We start from the raw sequence: 18,517 nt of genomic DNA, 5'->3' as shown, positions 1-18,517 counted from the left end.
TTACCTGTACTGCATGTCAGACGTGTCAGTGTATCCTGTCCACTTCATCAAAGGACAGGAACATGGGGCCTCCTAGTCCTTTTAATGAGTTGATCAAACATAGTGGTTGATCTCCACACAGTCGCCATTAATCCCATTTGGCCACTGTATACTTATGATGCGATATAATCCCTTTCTTATTATTTGCAGGAACAAAAGCAAATCCAGTGCCTTAGCAGGGAGACTTGAGTAGTAAAACTCCAAACTTTATTAAATCCAGAATAAAAATACAATTCCTACATGTTTCGACCAGTAGAGGTCTTAGCCATGACTAAGACCTCTACTGGTCGAAACATGTAGGAATTTTTCCTCTGTCCGTGGATCACTTTTTCCTGTACCCCCACAAAGTGGTCTGTATTTTTGTATTTTTATTCTGGATTTAATAAAGTTTGGAGTTTTACTACTGAGTCTCCCTGCTAAGGCGCTGGATTTGCTTTTGTTCCTGCATCGTATGTTCCCGCCCAGGTCCGGGCGTTTATCCGTTTGCCTCCGGCTTTCCATGGAGTGAGGAGGGGTGAGCTGGATTTTTTCCTATTTTTCTTATTCTTTGGTACAAGACTTGAGTGACCCCCAACAGTAAGATCGGACGATATTCCTACAAATGCTTTCCAACCCTGACAATTCTTAGTGCCTTGGAGCATTTCCCCCAAGAAGATGCTTCGCATTTCATCTAACAACATGGTACTTGGTCTTCAGTGTGTGTCTCAGCTTTATGCTGACTCTATAGGGTGCTTTACACGCTGCGATATCGGTAATGATAAATCGTCGGGGTCACGTCGGTAGTGACGCACATCTGGCAATGGTACCGACATCGTAGCGTGTGGCACCAATGAGCGATGATCAATGAGCAGAAAAACGTGAAAAATCATTGCTCGTTGTAACGTCGCTCATTTCCTTAATATCGTTGCTGCTGCTGGTACGATGCTGTTCCTCGTTCCTGCAGCTCCACACATCGCTATGTGTGACACCGCAGGAACGACGAACATCTCCTTACCTGCCTCCACCGGCAATGCGGAAGGAAGGAGGTGGGCGGCATGTTATGTCCCGCTCCTCTCCGCCCCTCTGCTTCTATTGGACGCCTGCCTGTGTGACGTCACAGTGTCCTTAGAAAGGAGGCAGTTCGCTGGCCAGAGCGACGTCACAGGGCAGGTAAGTATGTGTGACGGGGACTAACGAGGATGTGCGCCACGGGCAGCGATTTTCCCGTGTCGCACAACTGACGGGGGCGGGTTCGCTCGCTTGCGATCTCGCTAGTGAGAACGCAGCGTTTAAAGTACCCTTATCTCATCGCTCATAAACGTGTACTCTTTCCACAGTTCCTCATTGTCACAGTCTCACTGTCTAGTTTTTGGGGTGTTGAGTGAAATTCTTCAGATTTCTTTTGCGTTGCTATCTCTATGTAATGTGTGACTTCCACACAACACCACCTTATGAGCCCACCACTGTGACCTCTTCAGCACCACTATCTTTAGTATCCTAGCTCCTGGCGTAGGCTCAAGATCTAACTTCAATTTATGCAGGTGTTAGTGTGAAAATGACCTAAACTATTTCAGAGTAGGGTATGAAGTTTACATATTTTATTTTATTTTTTTTGCATTTTTCCGGTAGGACAGATGTTAATGCCGTGTACACATCATTAACAGCTTCTGAGCTGATGCTATGATGGTTCTTTTCACATCTTGGTTCCTCAGACTATATATGATGGGGTTCAGCATTGGAGTCACTGCGGTGTAGAAGACGGACGCCACCTTGTCTTGGATGGTAAAGACATGGGAAGGAGGATGCAGGTAGGTGAAAAATATGGTTCCATAGAAGATAGAGATGCAGATGAGATGTGATGAGCAGGTGCTGAAGGCTTTCTTCCTGCTGTCTGCTGATTTCATGCGTGAAATTGAGAGGGTGATTAAGAGATATGACAGTAGGATAGCCATCAGTGGACCCATGCCCATAGCAATGACAATGTAGATAGTCACCATATTACATGTTGAGGTATCTGAGCAGGAAAGTCTGAGGACGAGAGGGGCATCACAATAGAAGTGGTCAATGAGGTTGGGCCCACAGAATCGAAGAGTAAAAGCACAGCCAGTCTGTATGGTGGACTGTATGAAGCCAATGGAGAAGGAAAGAAGAACAAGACATAGATATTTCTTCCTAGTCATTATGGAGGCATAACGGAGAGGATAGCAGATGGCAACATAGCGGTCATAGGACATGGTTGAGAGAAGAAGGGAGTCTATGGAGGCCAGAGCAGCATAGAAGAAGAACTGAAGAGCACAACCTTCAAAGGAGATGCTGTCCTTCAAGGACATAAGGTCTGAAAGCATCTTAGGGATTATGGTAAATGAATACAAGACATCCACCAGAGAGAGGTAACTCAGAAAGTAATACATGGGGGTCTGGAGATTAGAAGATCCATGAACAATAGCCACCAGTCCGAGGTTCGTGAATATGGTGACAAGGAAAATAACAAGGAATACCGTAAAGAGGAACATTTCTAGATTTTTGTCATCAGTCAGTCCGGAGAATATAAACATGGCCACTTGTGTCTTATTGGGGACATCTGTAGTGACATAAGAAGGAACATAGAGATATTTAAAATATAACGAGAGGTCAGAACCTAAATGAAGCCTACAATGTGTAAAACGTTCCAGATGTCTATAAGCAGTTGTTTAGGATCGAAGACTCAAAGCTTCTCGTGGGGTAATTCTCACACACGACTCCAGGAGAAGCTTTTTAGCTCATGACCAGTAATATTTTTTTGTTTCAAACCCAAAGTTTATTTAAAAGATGTTTTTCTAAGGTCGTGATTTTCTCAGTACTCGTAACGAGCAGTCAGAAGCTCGGAAGGGCACGAGGGCATGAAAGCATGAGTGTACCAAATATAATGGAAGTCAATGCGGAAGATCTCCCAGAAAAATGTCTGAGGTTCCCATTGACTTCTATTATACTCTGTGAACGAGTCGAGCCCGTCAGAGTGCATGACTGCTCATTATGAGTACCAAGCACTGGAGCATGGTAGTGCTCGCTCATAACTACTTACGAGTACTGAACACCCGAGCATGGTAGTGCCCGCTCATCAGTAGTTACGAGTACTGAGCACCCGAGCATGGTAGTGGCCGCTCATCACTAGTTACCAGTACTGAACACCCGAGCATGGTAGTGCCCGCTCATCACTAGTTACCAGTACTGAGCACCTGAGCATGGTAGTGTCCGCTCATCACTAGTTACCAGTACTGAGCACCCGAGCCTGGTAGTGTCCGCTCATCACTACTTACGAGTACTGAACACCCGAGCATGGTAGTGCTCACTCATCACTAGTTACGAGTACTGAGCACCCGAGCATGGTAGTGCTCACTCATCACTAGTTACGAGTACTGAGCACCCGAGGATGGTAGTGCTCACTCATCACTAGTTACGAGTACTGAGCACCCGAGCATGGTAGTGCTCACTCATCACTAGTTACGAGTACTGAGCACCCGAGCATGGTAGTGCTCACTCATCACTAGTTACGAGTACTGAACACCCGAGCATGGTAGTGCCCGCTCATCACTAGTTACCAGTACTGAGCACCCGAGCATGGTAGTGCCCGCTCATCACTAGTTACCAGTACTGAGCACCCGAGCATGGTAGTGCCCACTCATCACTAGTTACCAGTACTGAGCACCTGAGCATGGTAGTGCTCACTCATCACTAGTTACGAGTACTGAGCACCCGAGGATGGTAGTGCTCACTCATCACTAGTTACCAGTACTGAGCACCCGAGGATGGTAGTGCCCGCTCCTCACTAGTTACCAGTACTGAGCACCCGAGCATGGTAGTGCTCACTCATCACTAGTTACCAGTACTGAGCACCCGAGTATGGTAGTGCCCGCTCATCACTAGTTACGAGTACTGAGCACCTGAGCATGGTAGTGCCCGCTCATCACTAGTTACCAGTACAGAGCACCCGAGCATGGTAGTGCCCGCTCATCACTAGTTACCAGTACAGAGCACCTGAGCAGGGTAGTGCTCACTCATCACTAGTTACCAGTACAGAGCACCCGAGCATGGTAGTGCCCGCTCATCACTAGTTACCAGTACTGAACACCCGAGCATGGTAGTGCCCGCTCATCACTAGTTACCAGTACTGAACACCCGAGCATGGTAGTGCCCGCTCATCACTAGTTACCAGTACTGAACACCCGAGCATGGTAGTGCTCGCTCATCACTAGTTACCAGTACCAAGCACCCGAGCATGGCAGTGCTCACTCATCACTAGTTACGAGTACCAGGCACCCGAGCATGGTAGTGCCCGCTCATCACTAGTTACCAGTACTGAGCACCCGAGCATGGTAGTGTCCGCTCATCACTAGTTACCAGTACTGAGCACCTGAGCATGGTAGTGCCCGCTCATCACTAGTTACGAGTACCAAGCACCCGAGCATGGTAGTGCCCACTCATCACTAGTTACGAGTACCAAGTGTACCACCCCGCTCTCAGCAGCCGACGCTGCTCAGATTCGGACCTTCTGTGGGTGGCTCGAGGGTCTCCAGACCAGGGGATCTCGTGGTCACTTCAATTGAAAAGGGGATTATGGTGTATGGGATTTTGGAAAGTTTGTATGTGACGCCACCCACGGTATGCGGTAAATGGGGTACCACCGCTGCCGTTGAGGGGACTCCCGGGGGCGTTGGGCTGGCAGCTGGATGTTATTAACCCTCCATGGGTAGGGATGGATGTCCCGGGGCCCAGTGGGAGTTGTGGTGGTGGCAGGGATTGCAGGGAGCAGGAAACTCACAGTTAGGTTGTCCTGGTGTTGGATGAGGCTGCTTTCATGTGTAGGGTCAGGAAACACAGATTCCAGTACTTAACCAGAAATTGCCGGTGTCCGTAGGCCTTTGGTACGGGGGTGTTTGGATCCCACACCCGGTACAAGAAGCAGGGCCCTCTCTCTCTCTCCTGCACTCCAGCTATGAGTCACCTTCTCTGTTTCGGACAAGGGAAATCCTCTCTTTGCACAAGTCTTGGGGTCCCGTGCACACTACCGGCGGGCTACTACCCTGCCCCGGTCCACTACAGGTTGCCCTGAGCCTACTCTCCACTTCAGCTCCAAGACTTCTGCTTTCTCTTGGCTTCACTTACCCTGCAGCACAGGAGCTACAACCCCTGTCTGCACTCCTCTGCCTCCTTCCACCGACTGACTCAACTCCTCCCCTCCTGCTGCTTTTGTTACACTGGGGGGGGGGGGGTGCGGCTGCTTCACTGTACCAGTGTGGGATCAGGTGGTACCAAAGAGGTTTAACTATTTCTGTGACTACCTGGTTTTGCCAGGGCGTCACACAAGCACCCGAGCATGGTAGTGCCCGCTCATCACTAGCTACGAGTACAGAGCACCCGAGCATGGTAGTGCCCGCTCATCACTAGTTACGAGTACAGAGCACCCGAGCATGGTAGTGCCCACTCATCACTAGTTACCAGTACTGAGTACCCGAGCATGGCAGTGCCCGCTCATCACTAGTTACCAGTACTGAGCACCCGAGCATGGTAGTGCCCGCTCATCACTGGTTACGAGTACTGAGCACCCGAGCATGGTAGTGCCCGCTCATCACTAGTTACCAGTACCGAGCATGGTAGTTCTTGCATAATACTCCTTGTTATAAGTACTGAGCACCCAAGCATTTTGTTTTGCACACACTGCAGATGGGATGTTGGTCCATCCTCTATACAAATCTTTTCCAGATCTTTCCGTTTTCATGGCTGTCACTTGGAAATATTGAGTTTCAGCTCCCTCCAAAGATTTCCTATTGGGTTCTGGTCTGGAGACGGGCTAGACCACTTCTGGAGCTTGAAATGTTTATTATGGAGCCGCTGCTTAGTTGTCCTGGCTGTGTGTTTTGGGTCATTGTCATGCTGGAGGACCCATCCATGACCCATCCTCAATGCTCTCACTGAGGAAAGGGGTTTGTGATCAAACATCATGTGATACATGACCCCATCCATCCTCCCTTTAATACAATGCAGTCGTCCTGTCCCCTTTGCAGAAAAGACTCCCAAAGTATGAAATTTCCACCAGCATGCTTCATGGTTTGGACGGTGTTCTTGGGGTTGTACTTATCTTTCTTTTTCCTCAAAACACAGCAAGAGGAGTTAATACCAAAAAGTTCTCTTTTGGTTTCATCTGACCATATGATCTTCTCCCATGCTTCCTCTTGATCATCCAGATAGTCATTGGTGAAGGTCAAGGGGGCTGTACATGTGCTGTCGTGAGCAGGAGGACCATGCGTGTCCTGCTGGATTTAAATCACTGATGGCGTAGTGTGTTACTATCTGTAATCTCTAAGACTGTGGTCCAAGCTCTCTTCCGGTCATTGAGCAGGTCCTCCCGCATAGTGCTCTGCTGATTCCTGACCTTTCTGAGAATAATCCTTACACCACAAGATCTTGCATGGAGCCCTAGACCGAATCATCTTGTGTTTCTTCCATTTTCTAATAATTGTGCCAATAGTTGTTGCCTTCTCACCAAACTGCCTGCCTATTATCCTAAAGCCCATCCTAGCTTGTGAAGGTCTACAATTTTGTCCCTGATGTCCTTAGACAGCTCTTTTGTCTTGGCCATGGGGTAGAAGTGTTGACATGGGTCTTTTATACAGGTAACTAGTGTAAAAGTATCTAAATGAAAAAAATATCAGTTCTGTGAGAGCCAGAATTCTTGCTGGTCGGTAGATGATAAAATACTTATTTCATACAATAAAATGCAAATCATTTAATTTAATTATTTAAAAATCATATAATAGGATTTTCTGTATTTTTTTTTTCTGTCTGTCACAGTTGAGGTTATCTATGATAAAAAATTACCGACCTCTCCATTCTTTGTAAGTGGGAAAACTTGCAAAATCGTCAGAGTATGAAATACTTACAGTGATGAAAAAAAGTATTTATTCAGCCCCCAATTGTGCAAGTTCTCCCCCTTCTAAAGATAAGATTTGCCTGTAACTGACATCATAGGTGACCACAACTATGAGAGGGAAAATGAGGAAAAAAAATCCAGAAAATCACCGCGTCTGATTTGGCAAGATTTTTTTTGCAAATTATGATGGAAAATAAGTATTTAGTCATCCAAAAACAACAGGAAGATTTCTGTCTCTCACAGACCTGTAACTTCTTCTGTAAGAGGCTCCTCTGTCCTCCGCTCATTACCTGTAGTAATGGAGTCTGTTTGAACTTATCAGTATAAAAGACACCTGTCCACAACCACAAACAGTCACACTCCAAACTCCACGGTGGTGAAGACCAAAGAGCTGTCGAAGGACACCAGAAACAAAATTGTAGCCCTGCACCAGGCTGGGAAGACTGAATCTGCAATAGGCAAGCAGCTTGGTGTGATGAAATCAACTGTGGGAACAATAATAAGAAAATGGAAGACATACAAGAAAACTGATAATCTCCCTCAATCTGGGGCTCCACGCAAGATGTCATTTCATGGGGTCAAAATGATCACAAGAACAGTGAGACCAAAATCCCAGAACCACAGTACCTAGTGAATGACCCGCATAGAGCTGGGACCACCATAACAAAGGCTACCATAGGTAACACACTACGGTGCCAAGGACTCAGATCCTGCAGTGCCAGAGGTATTCCCCTGCTTAAGCCAGTACATGTCCGGGCCCGTCTGAAGTTTGCTAGAGAGCATTTGGATTATCCAGAAGAGTATTGGGAGTATTGGGAGAATGTCATATGGTCTAATGAAACCAAAGTAAAACTGTTTAGTAGAAATATTTGGAGGAGACAGAATGCTGAGCTTGCATCCAAGGAACACCATACCTACTGTGAAGCATGGGGGTGGCAACATCATGCTTTGGGGCTGTTTCTCTGCAAAGGGACCAGGACGACTGATCTCTGTACATGAAAGAATGAATGGGGCCGTGTATCGTGAGATTTTGAGTGCAAACCTCCTTCCATCAGCAAGGGCATTAAAGATGAAACCCGGCTGGGTCTTTCAGCATTATAATGCATTATAATGCTCCCAAGCACACTGCCAGGGCAACAAAGGAAGGTCAGTGGCCTAACCAGTCTCAAGATCTCAACCCCATAGAAAACCTTCGGAGGGAGTTGAAAGTCCGTGTTGTTCAGCGACAGGTCCTAAACATTACTTGCTATAGAGGAGATCTGCATAGAGGAATGGGCCAACATACCTCCAACAGTGTGTGCCAACCTTGTGAAGACAGAAAACGTTTCACCTCTGTCACTGCCAACACAGGATATAGAACAAATATTGAGATGAACTTTTGTTATTGATCAAATACTTATTTTCCACCATAATTTGCAAAGAAAAAAAATCTTCAAAATCAGACGCGGTGATTTTCTGGATTTTCTCATTTTGTCTCTCATAGTTGTGATCACCTCTGATGTCAATTACAGGCCGACCTCATCTTTATAAGGGGGAGAACGTGCACAATTGGTGGCTGAATAATGACTTTTTTACCCCACTGTATTTTCTCACTGTATGTACCTACAGAATACTTGTTACGAACCGGCGCTGCCATAGCCGCAAGCAGCCTGCTGCGGTTCCTGTTGCGCCCAGGCGCCGGCTGCCGTTCTTGGCCGTGCCTCGGGTCGTCCAGTTGGCTGTTCCTTCCACCACGTCTAAGTGTGGAGAGGCGGCTAGTGCGCATGCGTGCGCCGATTTACCCCAGCCAGAGTTTAAGCCCGGTGTTTTGCCTAGTGAGCATGCTCAGCCTGATTGTGTTATGTCTGAGACTAAGTCCTCAGTTCAGGCTACTGAGCATGCTCCCACAATTAACCCTAACAGCCTCTTTGCACACTTACTTGGACTTCGTGCTGTGTCTAAGTGCTGGGATGTGCCTACTGAGCATGCTCAAAATGATAGTCTGCTTTCTGAGCCTGTTGCTCAGGCTACTGGGCATGCTCAGGCACTTAGTGCACCAGAGGCTAGGTCCGGTAAGGACCTCACTGAGCATGTCCGTAAGGTGGCAGGCCCTGATAGGGCAGAGGGTGTCAGGTGTCCTGATGACGTGGCAACTCCGGACTGGCTCGCAGAGGCCCGCTCCTATGATCTGGCACCTCAGTATTGGTCGTCAGACGGACTGGTGAAGTGTTTGGGGCGTGGCTGCCATGAGGTCATCAATGACGTGGCGGTTCCGGATAGGTCGCATGTAACGTCACTGATGACATGGCACTCTGCTATTGGACCTTGGTGGTTCCACCCTGGGTTTGGGGCGGACCCAGGTTATAAAAGGGGCTGGAGACAACATGGAGGGGCGCAGTCTTCACTTTTGCTCAGTCAGAGCACACCTCCATGTTAGAGCCTCATTGCGGCATAAGCCTATGTTGGAAAGCGGTAGGTAGGGTTAGGCGAACGGTGCCTGTCACGCCAAGATTCGTGGCTTGGCACATCAGGGTCAGGCGCCGTGCTTCCCTCCTGCCATTCCAGTCTTGCTATAGCAGCCCAGTAGCGTTAACTGGGCTGCGGCTGCTGTGCTTCCTGTCCGATTGTGCCCCCTACGCACACGGACAACGCACCTGCGGCGCCACCTGTCTGGTTGTGCCCCCTACGCGCACGGACAGCGTACTCCAGGACCCCTGTGGAGTTAACAGGGTGTTCCTTATTTTCCTCGGCTTCCCGTTCAACGCTACTGGTGTACCCATCTGGCCTGACGTGTCCTACACACACGTGGCCAGTTGAGAGGTGGCCAGAAACGCTAATCGGAGGACCGCTCGGCCTGACGTGTCCTACACACGTGGCTGACAGGGCGCTTTCGTGGCGATCTTCCGGTCAACGCTACCTGGTTACCACCCGGCCTGACGTGTTTCCTGCACACGTGGTTGGTGTAGCGCTAGGTGCACCAAAACGCTAATCGGGTTGTCGTCCGGTCTGACGTGTCCCAACACACGTGACCGGTTCCCAGAGTTCCTGGGTTATCTCAGAGCCATCCAGCTCTATAGTCTCCGCCTAACCCTCAGGTGCCAGCAGCTCCTTTGTCATCTGGAGCACGGTGGGCCCCGACTGGCGATTAGGATATATACCCCCTGGTCCTAATCTGCCGGTCCCCCCGTAACAATACTGCTGTGGTTGCTCGTTAGTATGTTTAAGTCTGGTGCTATTCTTCAGTTCTAGTCATCCTGTTCTGACCCGGCTTGTCACTGACTGTCCCTGAGATCTCTACCTAATCTGACCTTAGTGTGCCTGAGGTTGTTTCTGACTGACCTCCTGGTATCTGACCGTAGTGTGCCTGAGGTTGTTTCTGACTGACCTCCTGGTATCTGACCGTAGTGCGCCTGAGGTTGTTTCTGACTGACCTCCTGGTATCTGATCGTAGTGTGTCTGAGGTTGTTTCGGACTGACCTCCTGGTATCTGACCGTAGTGTGCCTGAGGTTGTTTCTGACTGACCTCCTGGTATCTGACCGTAGTGTGCCTGAGGTTGTTTCTGACTGACCTCCTGGTATCTGACCGTAGTGCGCCTGAGGTTGTTTCTGACTGACCTCCTGGTATCTGATCGTAGTGTGCCTGAGGTTGTTTCTGACTGACCTCCTGGTATCTGACCTTAGTGTGTCGGAGGTTGTTTTGGACTGACCTCCTGGTATCTGACCGTAGTGTGTCTGAGGTTGTTTCTGACTGACCTCCTGGTATCTGACCTTGACTATTGCTCTGATTACGATATTGCTTTCTGGGTCTGACCTTTCTCTTACCGACCAGACCAGTTTGACCATCTTTGCCTCTGGTTCCTTCCTCAGGCCAGCAGCTGCTTCATGGATGCAACTCAGGGAGCCCAATTATGTCTAGATCCCTGCTTGGATGGAGACCAGGGTTCCACTTGGACCTCATAGAAAGTCTTGCACCAAGTCAGTCAGAGGTAACTTTTTTGAGCTGTCGGCTTCAGAATGACTTTACAGAGACTTGAAGCTCCTGAGCGTCAGTGCAAGATCCGCAACAGAAGTGCCAACTACTAGGTGCCATTTCTAACAACGGAGTTCTGAATCTGGCAACATCTGGTGGCATTGGGCCTCTAAGACGCTAATGCTTCAGTGTATATTCTACATACAAGGTGGACATTTTAGAGCAGATATAATAGAATCAGAAATTTCTACCCTTACCTTTATTATCATGTGCGTCTTTCATGTTTTTTTTCATGCTCGTTGTCAGAACGCCCGGATTCACCACTTATCCCCTAAACTAGGAATTATGAAAGCAGCACGCTTCTCCTAGTGCGGCCTGGGGGGTCCAATGTTCAGCAAAATGTCATAAATTTCTCTTTTCTTGTAGATAAAATGATAATTCAATTGAGATATCTCAAAACATCAAAGTTTGGAATTAATACCTTACATGTGAAATCCTGAGCTCTATATATTCCTCCCCGTGACCCCAGTGAATTACTCCGCGCTGAGGTCCCAGTGCTGATTATTGAGGCCAAGAGTCAGCACCGCGCGCCTCCGTGTCTCCAGGGAATTTATCAGATCTGAATTATTTGCTAAATCTGTATCGGAAAATTTCTCTCAATGAACCTTTGTGTGAGAAGTGTCGTAAAGAATTTGTCCACTACTTTGACTTGGATAGTCGATGCTTAGGATAGGTCATCAATGTCTGGTTGCCTTGGGTCTGACAGCCAGCAACCTCGTCCATCAGCTGTTCTTGGTGCCAGCGGCCGGGGCAGGTGGCCAGAAATACTCACTTCCTGTGCTTCCCTGTCTTCTGCGGCCGGGTACAGCACATCCGCCTCCATTCAAATCAATAAGAGGTTGATGTGCAGTACCTGGGAGTGGCCGTCATGAGTTGATGGAGCAGATCTGGAACTGAGCATTTTCGTCCAGCTGCTGCTGTCACTGGCACCAACAACGGATGAGCGGGGGGGTGATGAGTGTCCGAATCATCCGACTAACCAAAATTATTTTTATTTTCCCAAATGCTAGAATAATGAGAGGGAGAGAATGTTTAAAACCTTGTTATTACGTTCCACACATACACTAAGAGTACTGTGTCTTTATACAATATGTGACAGCGCATATGAGGATGTCATGTCTTTGGAAGCTTCTGATGTATTGTAATTCACACCTGAAACACATGGCTTCTTTGTGTAGCTTCATGGGAAAGTCAAAAGAAATCAGCCAAGACCTCAGGAAGAGAAATTGTGGACTTGCACAAGTCTGGTTCTTCCTTGGGTGCAATTTCCAGATACCTTAAGGTGCCTCGCTCATCTGTACAAACAATTATACACAAGTACAGAAAAGATGAGAATGTCCAGCCATCATACCGCTCAGAAGGAGATGGGTTCTATGTACCAGAGATGAACGTGCTTTGGTCAGACATGTGCAGATCAACCCAAGAACAAAAGAAAAAGACCTTGTGAAGATGCTGGCGGAAGCTGGTAAGATTGTGTCATTAGCCACAGAGAAATGAATACTGTATGAACATGGGCTGAAAGACCGCTCTGCCAGGAAGAAGCCATTACTCCAAAACAAAGAGAAAGAAGCCAGATTAATGTTTGCAAATGCGCACAGGAACAAAGTCCTGAATTTCTGGTGACGTTGTGTGGTCTGACAAAACTAAAATTTAACTGTTTGGCCATAATTCGTGTTGGGTGAACTCACAGATAACTGGGGCAGGTGGACCTAACCAGATTTAAAAAACAAATCCGGTTCCAGCCCAGAATTGATCTCGGATATCTGGCCAGATGCCGGTCCTTATGCACACACGTGGACAAAAATGTTGGTACCCCTCGCCCTCGTTTAATGAAAGAAAAACCACAATGGTCACAAAAATACTTGAATCTGACAAAAGTAATAATGTGTCACAGGTGATGCTAATTAGTGGACACACCTTGATTTAACATGTCCCTCTTGTCACGTTATTTTCAGGGGTGCCATCATTTCTGTCCAGGCCCGTTTCATGAATTTTATTTTTAAAACAAATTCTGTGGAAGCATGGTTGAAGAGCAATGTCTGACTTTCATTTGTTCATTTTTAAAGATTTTTTATTTATTACTTTTGTCAGATTCAAGTTATTTCTGTGACTACTGAGGTTTTTTTGTTCATTTAACAAGGGGTACCAACAATTTTGACCATGTGTGTAAGGGGTACTTTGCACACTACGACATCGCAGGTGCAATGTCGGTGTGGTCAGGGGCGTAACGACCGCGGTCGCAGAGGTCGCCACTGCGACCGGGCCCGCGGGGTTAAAGGGGCCCGGCAGCCGCTCTGCAGAGCCGGCTGCCGGGCCCCTATGTGTAGTGCCGCTGTGTAGTGGCCGACTGCGCGACTGTTAGGGGGCCGGCCTGTGAGTCAGGGGAACCCGGTGTCAGCAGGGGGCATAGGGGCCCCTGACCTGGAGAGGCCACCAGGCGTTCCTGACCTGCAGCAGAGCAGGACTGCTCCTGCACGGCAGACGGAATCCATCCTGCAGGACCTGCGATGATGTCATGCCCATGTGACTGTGGGAGGAGACACAGGATGCCGGGGAGAAAGCAGGAGACGATACTTTGGACACATGACTGGTAATGAGAAAAGAGGAAACATGAGGGGGAGGGGGGCTGCAGGGTGAGTGCAGACTGCGACAGAAGCATGTGAAGGGGTGCAGAGTGTTTGAGAGGGGAAATTTGGGGTACAGGCAGGGTGAGTTATGTGGGGCAGGGTGTGTGACATATGGGGGTGTAGTGTGTGTGTGAGTGATATGGAGGGATGCAGGCTGTATGGGGAGCAGGGTGTGTGACATATGGGGGCAGGGGCGTAACTACCGCGGTCGCAGGGGTCGGAAGGAGAAGAGAGGTATTGTACTTGTTTTTTGTTATTTTGCTGGCTCCATGACACGTAGAGGCCCCGGGGGAAGCTGGCTGCATGACACATAGAGGCCCGGGGGGGGGGGGCGGCTGGCTGCATGACACCTGGTGGGACTGGCTGCATGACACATGGAGGCCTGGGGGGGCTGGTTGCATGACACATGGAGGCCTGGGGGGCTGGCTGCATGACACCTGGTGGGGCTGGCTGCATGACACATAGAGGCCTGGGGGTCTGGCTGCATGACACCTGGTGGGGCTGGCTGCATGACACATGGAGGCCTGGGGGGGCTGGTTGCATGACACATGGAGGCCTGGGGGGCTGGCTGCATTACACCTGGTGGGGCTGGCTGCATGACACATAGAGGCCCTGGGGGGGCTGGCTGCATGACACCTGGTGGGGCTGGCTGCATGACACATAGAGGCCCTGGGGGGGCTGGCTGCATGACACATGGAGGCCTGGGGGGCTGGCTGCATGACACCTGGTGGGGCTGGCTGCATGACACATAGAGGCCTGTGGGGCTGGCTGCATGACACATGGAGGCCTGGGGGGCTGGCTGCATGACACATAGAGGCCTGGGGGGCTAGCTGCATGACACCTGGTGGGGCTGGCTGCATGACACATAGAGGCCTGTGGGGCTGGCTGCATGACACATGGAGGCCTGGGGGGCTGGCTGCATGACACCTGGTGGGGCTGGGGGGCTGGGCTAGCAGAATGACACGTAGAGGCCCCGGGGCAAGCTGGCTGCATGACACGTGGAGGCCTGGGGGGCTGGCTGCATGATACATGGAGGCCTGGGGGTGCTGGCTGCATGATACATGGAGGTCTATGGGACTGCATAATAAACATGAAGGACACCTTATACATGGACTATAGGGGTGCATTATACATGGAGGAGTATGGGGCTGCATAATACAATATGATTCATGGGGCTGCATTATAATACATATAGGACTATGGGGGCTACATTATAATATATGGAGGACTATGGAGGCTAGTTTATACATGGTCTGTGGGGGTGCATTATAAAACAGGGAGGACTATGTTGTGCAGTATAAAATATGGAGAACTATGGAAAATGTATTATAATACATGGAGGACTATGGAAGTGCATTCTAATATATGAACGGTTATGTGGGACCCTTTATACTATATGGAAGGCTATGTGGGGGCCATTATAGTATTTGGAGAACTATGTACGAGGGGGGACAAAGATACAAGTATGGGATGGGAATGTTTTGTGCTGAGGTGTGAAGGCTCTTTCCCTCAGCACCCAGCTTTCCCATGCTCTGCTATACATCTCTCAGCACCCAGCTTTCCCATGCTCTGATATGGGAAAGCTGGGTGCTGAGGGAAAGATGTGTGACAGAGCATGGGAAAGCTGGGTGCTGAGGATAAGATGGATATCAGATCATGGGAAAGCAGAGTGCTGTGGGTAAAAGCCAAGTGTCAGCATCATTATCCCGTACCCTAAGTGTCGGTGTACATGGAGGGGGGCCCTGGTCCAAATTTTGCACCAGGGCCCATCAAACTCTAGTTACGCCACTGGGTGTGGTCAAATTGAAAGTGACGCACATCCGGCATCGCAGGCGACATCGTAGTGTGTAAAGCCTAGATGATACGATTAACGAGCGCAAAATCGTCGTAATCGTATCATCGGTGTAGCGTCGGCGTAATCCATAATTACGCTGACGCGATGGTCCGATGTTGTTCCTCGCTCCTGCGGCAGCACACATCGCTGTGTGTGAAGCCGCAGGAGCGAGGAACATCTCACTGCGGCTTCCGTAGGATATGCGGTAGGGAGAAGGTGGGCGGGATGTTTACATCCTGCTCATCTCCGCCCCTCCGCTCCTATTGGCCGCCTGCCGTGTGACGTCGCAGTGATGCTGTACGAACCGCCCCCTTAATAAGGAGGCGGGTCGCCGGCCAGAGCGACATCCCAGGACAGGTGAGTCCATGTGAAGCTACCGTAGCGATAATGTTCGCTACGGCAGCTATCACAATGATATCGCAGCTGCGACGGGGGCGGGGACTATCGCGCTCGGCATCGCAGCATCGGCTTGTGATGTTGCAGCGTGCAAAGAACCCCTAAGTCCGTGGGAACCAGAATGCAGCAATTAAAAATGCTGGTAGAAGGGATAGGGGGATAGGAGCAAGTGCAGTATACTTACAGAGGCTCTGGCACGGCGGTAATTGCTCCTGCAGCTGCCCATTACTTCTGGGGCCACTCATTAGGCTCATGCATATGCACTGCTTCTAGGCCTCTGTGATTGGTTGCAGTGAGACGTGGTCCCACGCTTAGTGTCAGCGTGTCTGATGCTTCCAATCACAGACCTGGTCTGTGGGTCTTTATCGTACAGTAAAAATAAATAAATACATAAAAAATTGGAATAGGCTCCCCCCATATTATGATATCAGTACAGATAAAGCACACCAATTTTGATACCCAGCCAGGGTAAAGCCTGACAGCTGGGGACTTTATGTCTACTCTAACAACTTTATTCCCAGAGACAAAATGTGAGTTAGAAATGCATAAAGGCATCGTCCGCACGCTGTTCCCATTCAGTGTCAGCACTTTTTTTCCATTGCAGCATTTTTACAGCTATCCCAGATCTACTTCCAAGGTCCTTCTGAAAACTATTCGAGTTTCCCATTGACTTGCATTGGGTTTGTTATTCAGTACAAATACATGAATATTAGAAATTATTCAGCACAAAGAATCCGAACTCGAATATCTGACTATTCACCCATCTTTACACAGTTACATTAAATTTCTTTGGTCCTTAAAAAAAAAAAGTAATAAAATTCCATCCTTCCTTTACAAACAAAAAGCATAAAGGGTTATAAAAAATATTACTTATGGCGTCTCTTTCTCACAAGAGACGCACACTTTCTACGACACACAAGCCTTGGTTTCAATATTTTTCTTTAGTAGGAAAAATGAATATTGAGGTAACATAATCTGCCCTCTTTTTTTTACAAAAAAGTGCATCAAGAATGGATAAAGGTCGAGGGTCGGTGATAGATGGGATTTTGACTCTTTGACCTTTTTATGTCCAGTACTTTAGTATCTTACCATCAGAAACAGGACAAACTTTATTTAACCAGCAGCAGGGTCTTTTGGTATCAATTTCAAGGAACTTGTTGGAATACTGCCCATTTTCTCTACTTTTTTACGTTTTTGTTTCATTTGCATGTAGTTTTTTGTACTAATAACATTATTGTATCCTTTTGCAAAATTCAAACTCCTTATCCTCCTGTGTGGTGGCATCCAACATAATCTTCACCCATTTGTGAAATGGCACCAAGAAAATGAAAAAATAATTTGAATTCTCCAAGATTTGCAAATTTCAGAAAATTCCACTCAGTCGATTCCCATCGGATCATTTCTATCATCTCTAATAGCTATCGCCCGCATTCTCCACAGAAGTGTTTAGACAGAATACATTTGTTTTCTCAGGATTATGACTTTGAAAACGTAATTAGAAGTATGAGTACAGTAAAAAATAGTTTGATAGATTTTAAAAAGACATGGTCACATAAAATCTCTACATGCTGCTGTTTAGTGGACACCTGATCATGTGATTTCTCTCTATTTTATCAGAAACTCTTTATTTTTACTGTAGCATTACTTAAATTAATTTATTTGCATTTTGCAGAGAGAAATAGGTACTTGATCCCTCCGGCAAGCAAGACTTAATACTTGGTGGCCGTCCCCTTGTTGGCCGCCCAGCAGTGAGAGGTTTTGTGTAGTTGATCATGAGGTTTGTGCACATGCCAGGAGGAATTTTGCTCCTCTCCTCTTATCAGATCATCTCTAAATCATTTCGTTTTGAGGCTGTCATTTGGCAACTCAGAGCTTTAGCTCCTCCATAAGTTTGCTATGGGATTAAAGTGTAGAGACTGGCTAGGCCACTCTATGACCTTAATGTGCTTCTTTTTGAGCCACTCCTTTGCTGCCTTGGCTGTATGTATTGGGTCATTGTCATGCTGGAAGACCCAACCATTACCCATTTTCAATGTCCTGGGGAAGAGAAGGAGGTTGTCACTCAGAATTTTACGGTCCATGACTTCATCCATTGTCTCATTGATGCGGTGTAGTAGTTCTGTGCCCTTAGCAGAGAAACACCCCCAAAACATAATATTTCCACCTCCATGCTTGACAGTAGGGAGAGTGTTCTTTGGGTCATAGCCAGCATTTCTATTCCTCTAAGCACGGCGAGTTGAGTTAATGCCAAAGTGCTCAATTTTTGTCTCATCTAATAACAGCACTTTCTCCCAATCACTCTCAGAATCATCCAGGTGTCATTGGCAAACTTCAGATGGGCCAGCTGCACATGGGCCTTTTTCAGACAGGACGGCTGCACATGGACCTTCTTCAGATGGATTTGCTGCACTTGGGCCTTCTTCAGATGGGCTGGCTGCACATGGACCTTCTTCAGATAATTTTGCTGCACTTGGGCCTTCTTCAGATAGGCCGGCCGCACACGGGCCTTCTTCAGATGGGCCGGCTACACATGGGCCTTCTTGAGCAGTGGGACTTTGCGGGCACTGCAGAATTTTAAGCAATTACGGCGTAATGTGTTACCAATGGTTTTCTTAGTGACAGTGGTCCCAGCTGCCTTGAGATCAGTAACATGTTTCCCCCGTGTAATTTTAGACTGATCTTTCACCTTCCTCATGACCCTGGAGACCTCATGAGGTCAGATTTTG

General features: G+C 48.1%; 1 protein-coding gene across 1 annotated transcript; it reads right to left on the bottom strand.

The window, feature by feature from the left end:
• Nucleotides 1-1,655: 1,655 nt before the first annotated feature.
• On the bottom strand, nucleotides 1,656-2,594 carry LOC142303042 (olfactory receptor 5B21-like). The gene has a single exon (XM_075344140.1). It carries the CDS (start codon nucleotides 2,571-2,573, stop codon nucleotides 1,656-1,658), a length of 918 nt encoding a protein of 305 aa, XP_075200255.1. The 5' UTR covers nucleotides 2,574-2,594.
• Nucleotides 2,595-18,517: the final 15,923 nt, after the last annotated feature.

Source organism: Anomaloglossus baeobatrachus, chromosome 4 (genome assembly GCF_048569485.1).
Source record: "Anomaloglossus baeobatrachus isolate aAnoBae1 chromosome 4, aAnoBae1.hap1, whole genome shotgun sequence".
Classification (NCBI taxonomy): Eukaryota; Metazoa; Chordata; class Amphibia; order Anura; family Aromobatidae; genus Anomaloglossus; species Anomaloglossus baeobatrachus.
This window is presented reverse-complemented; position numbering and strand designations above follow the sequence as displayed.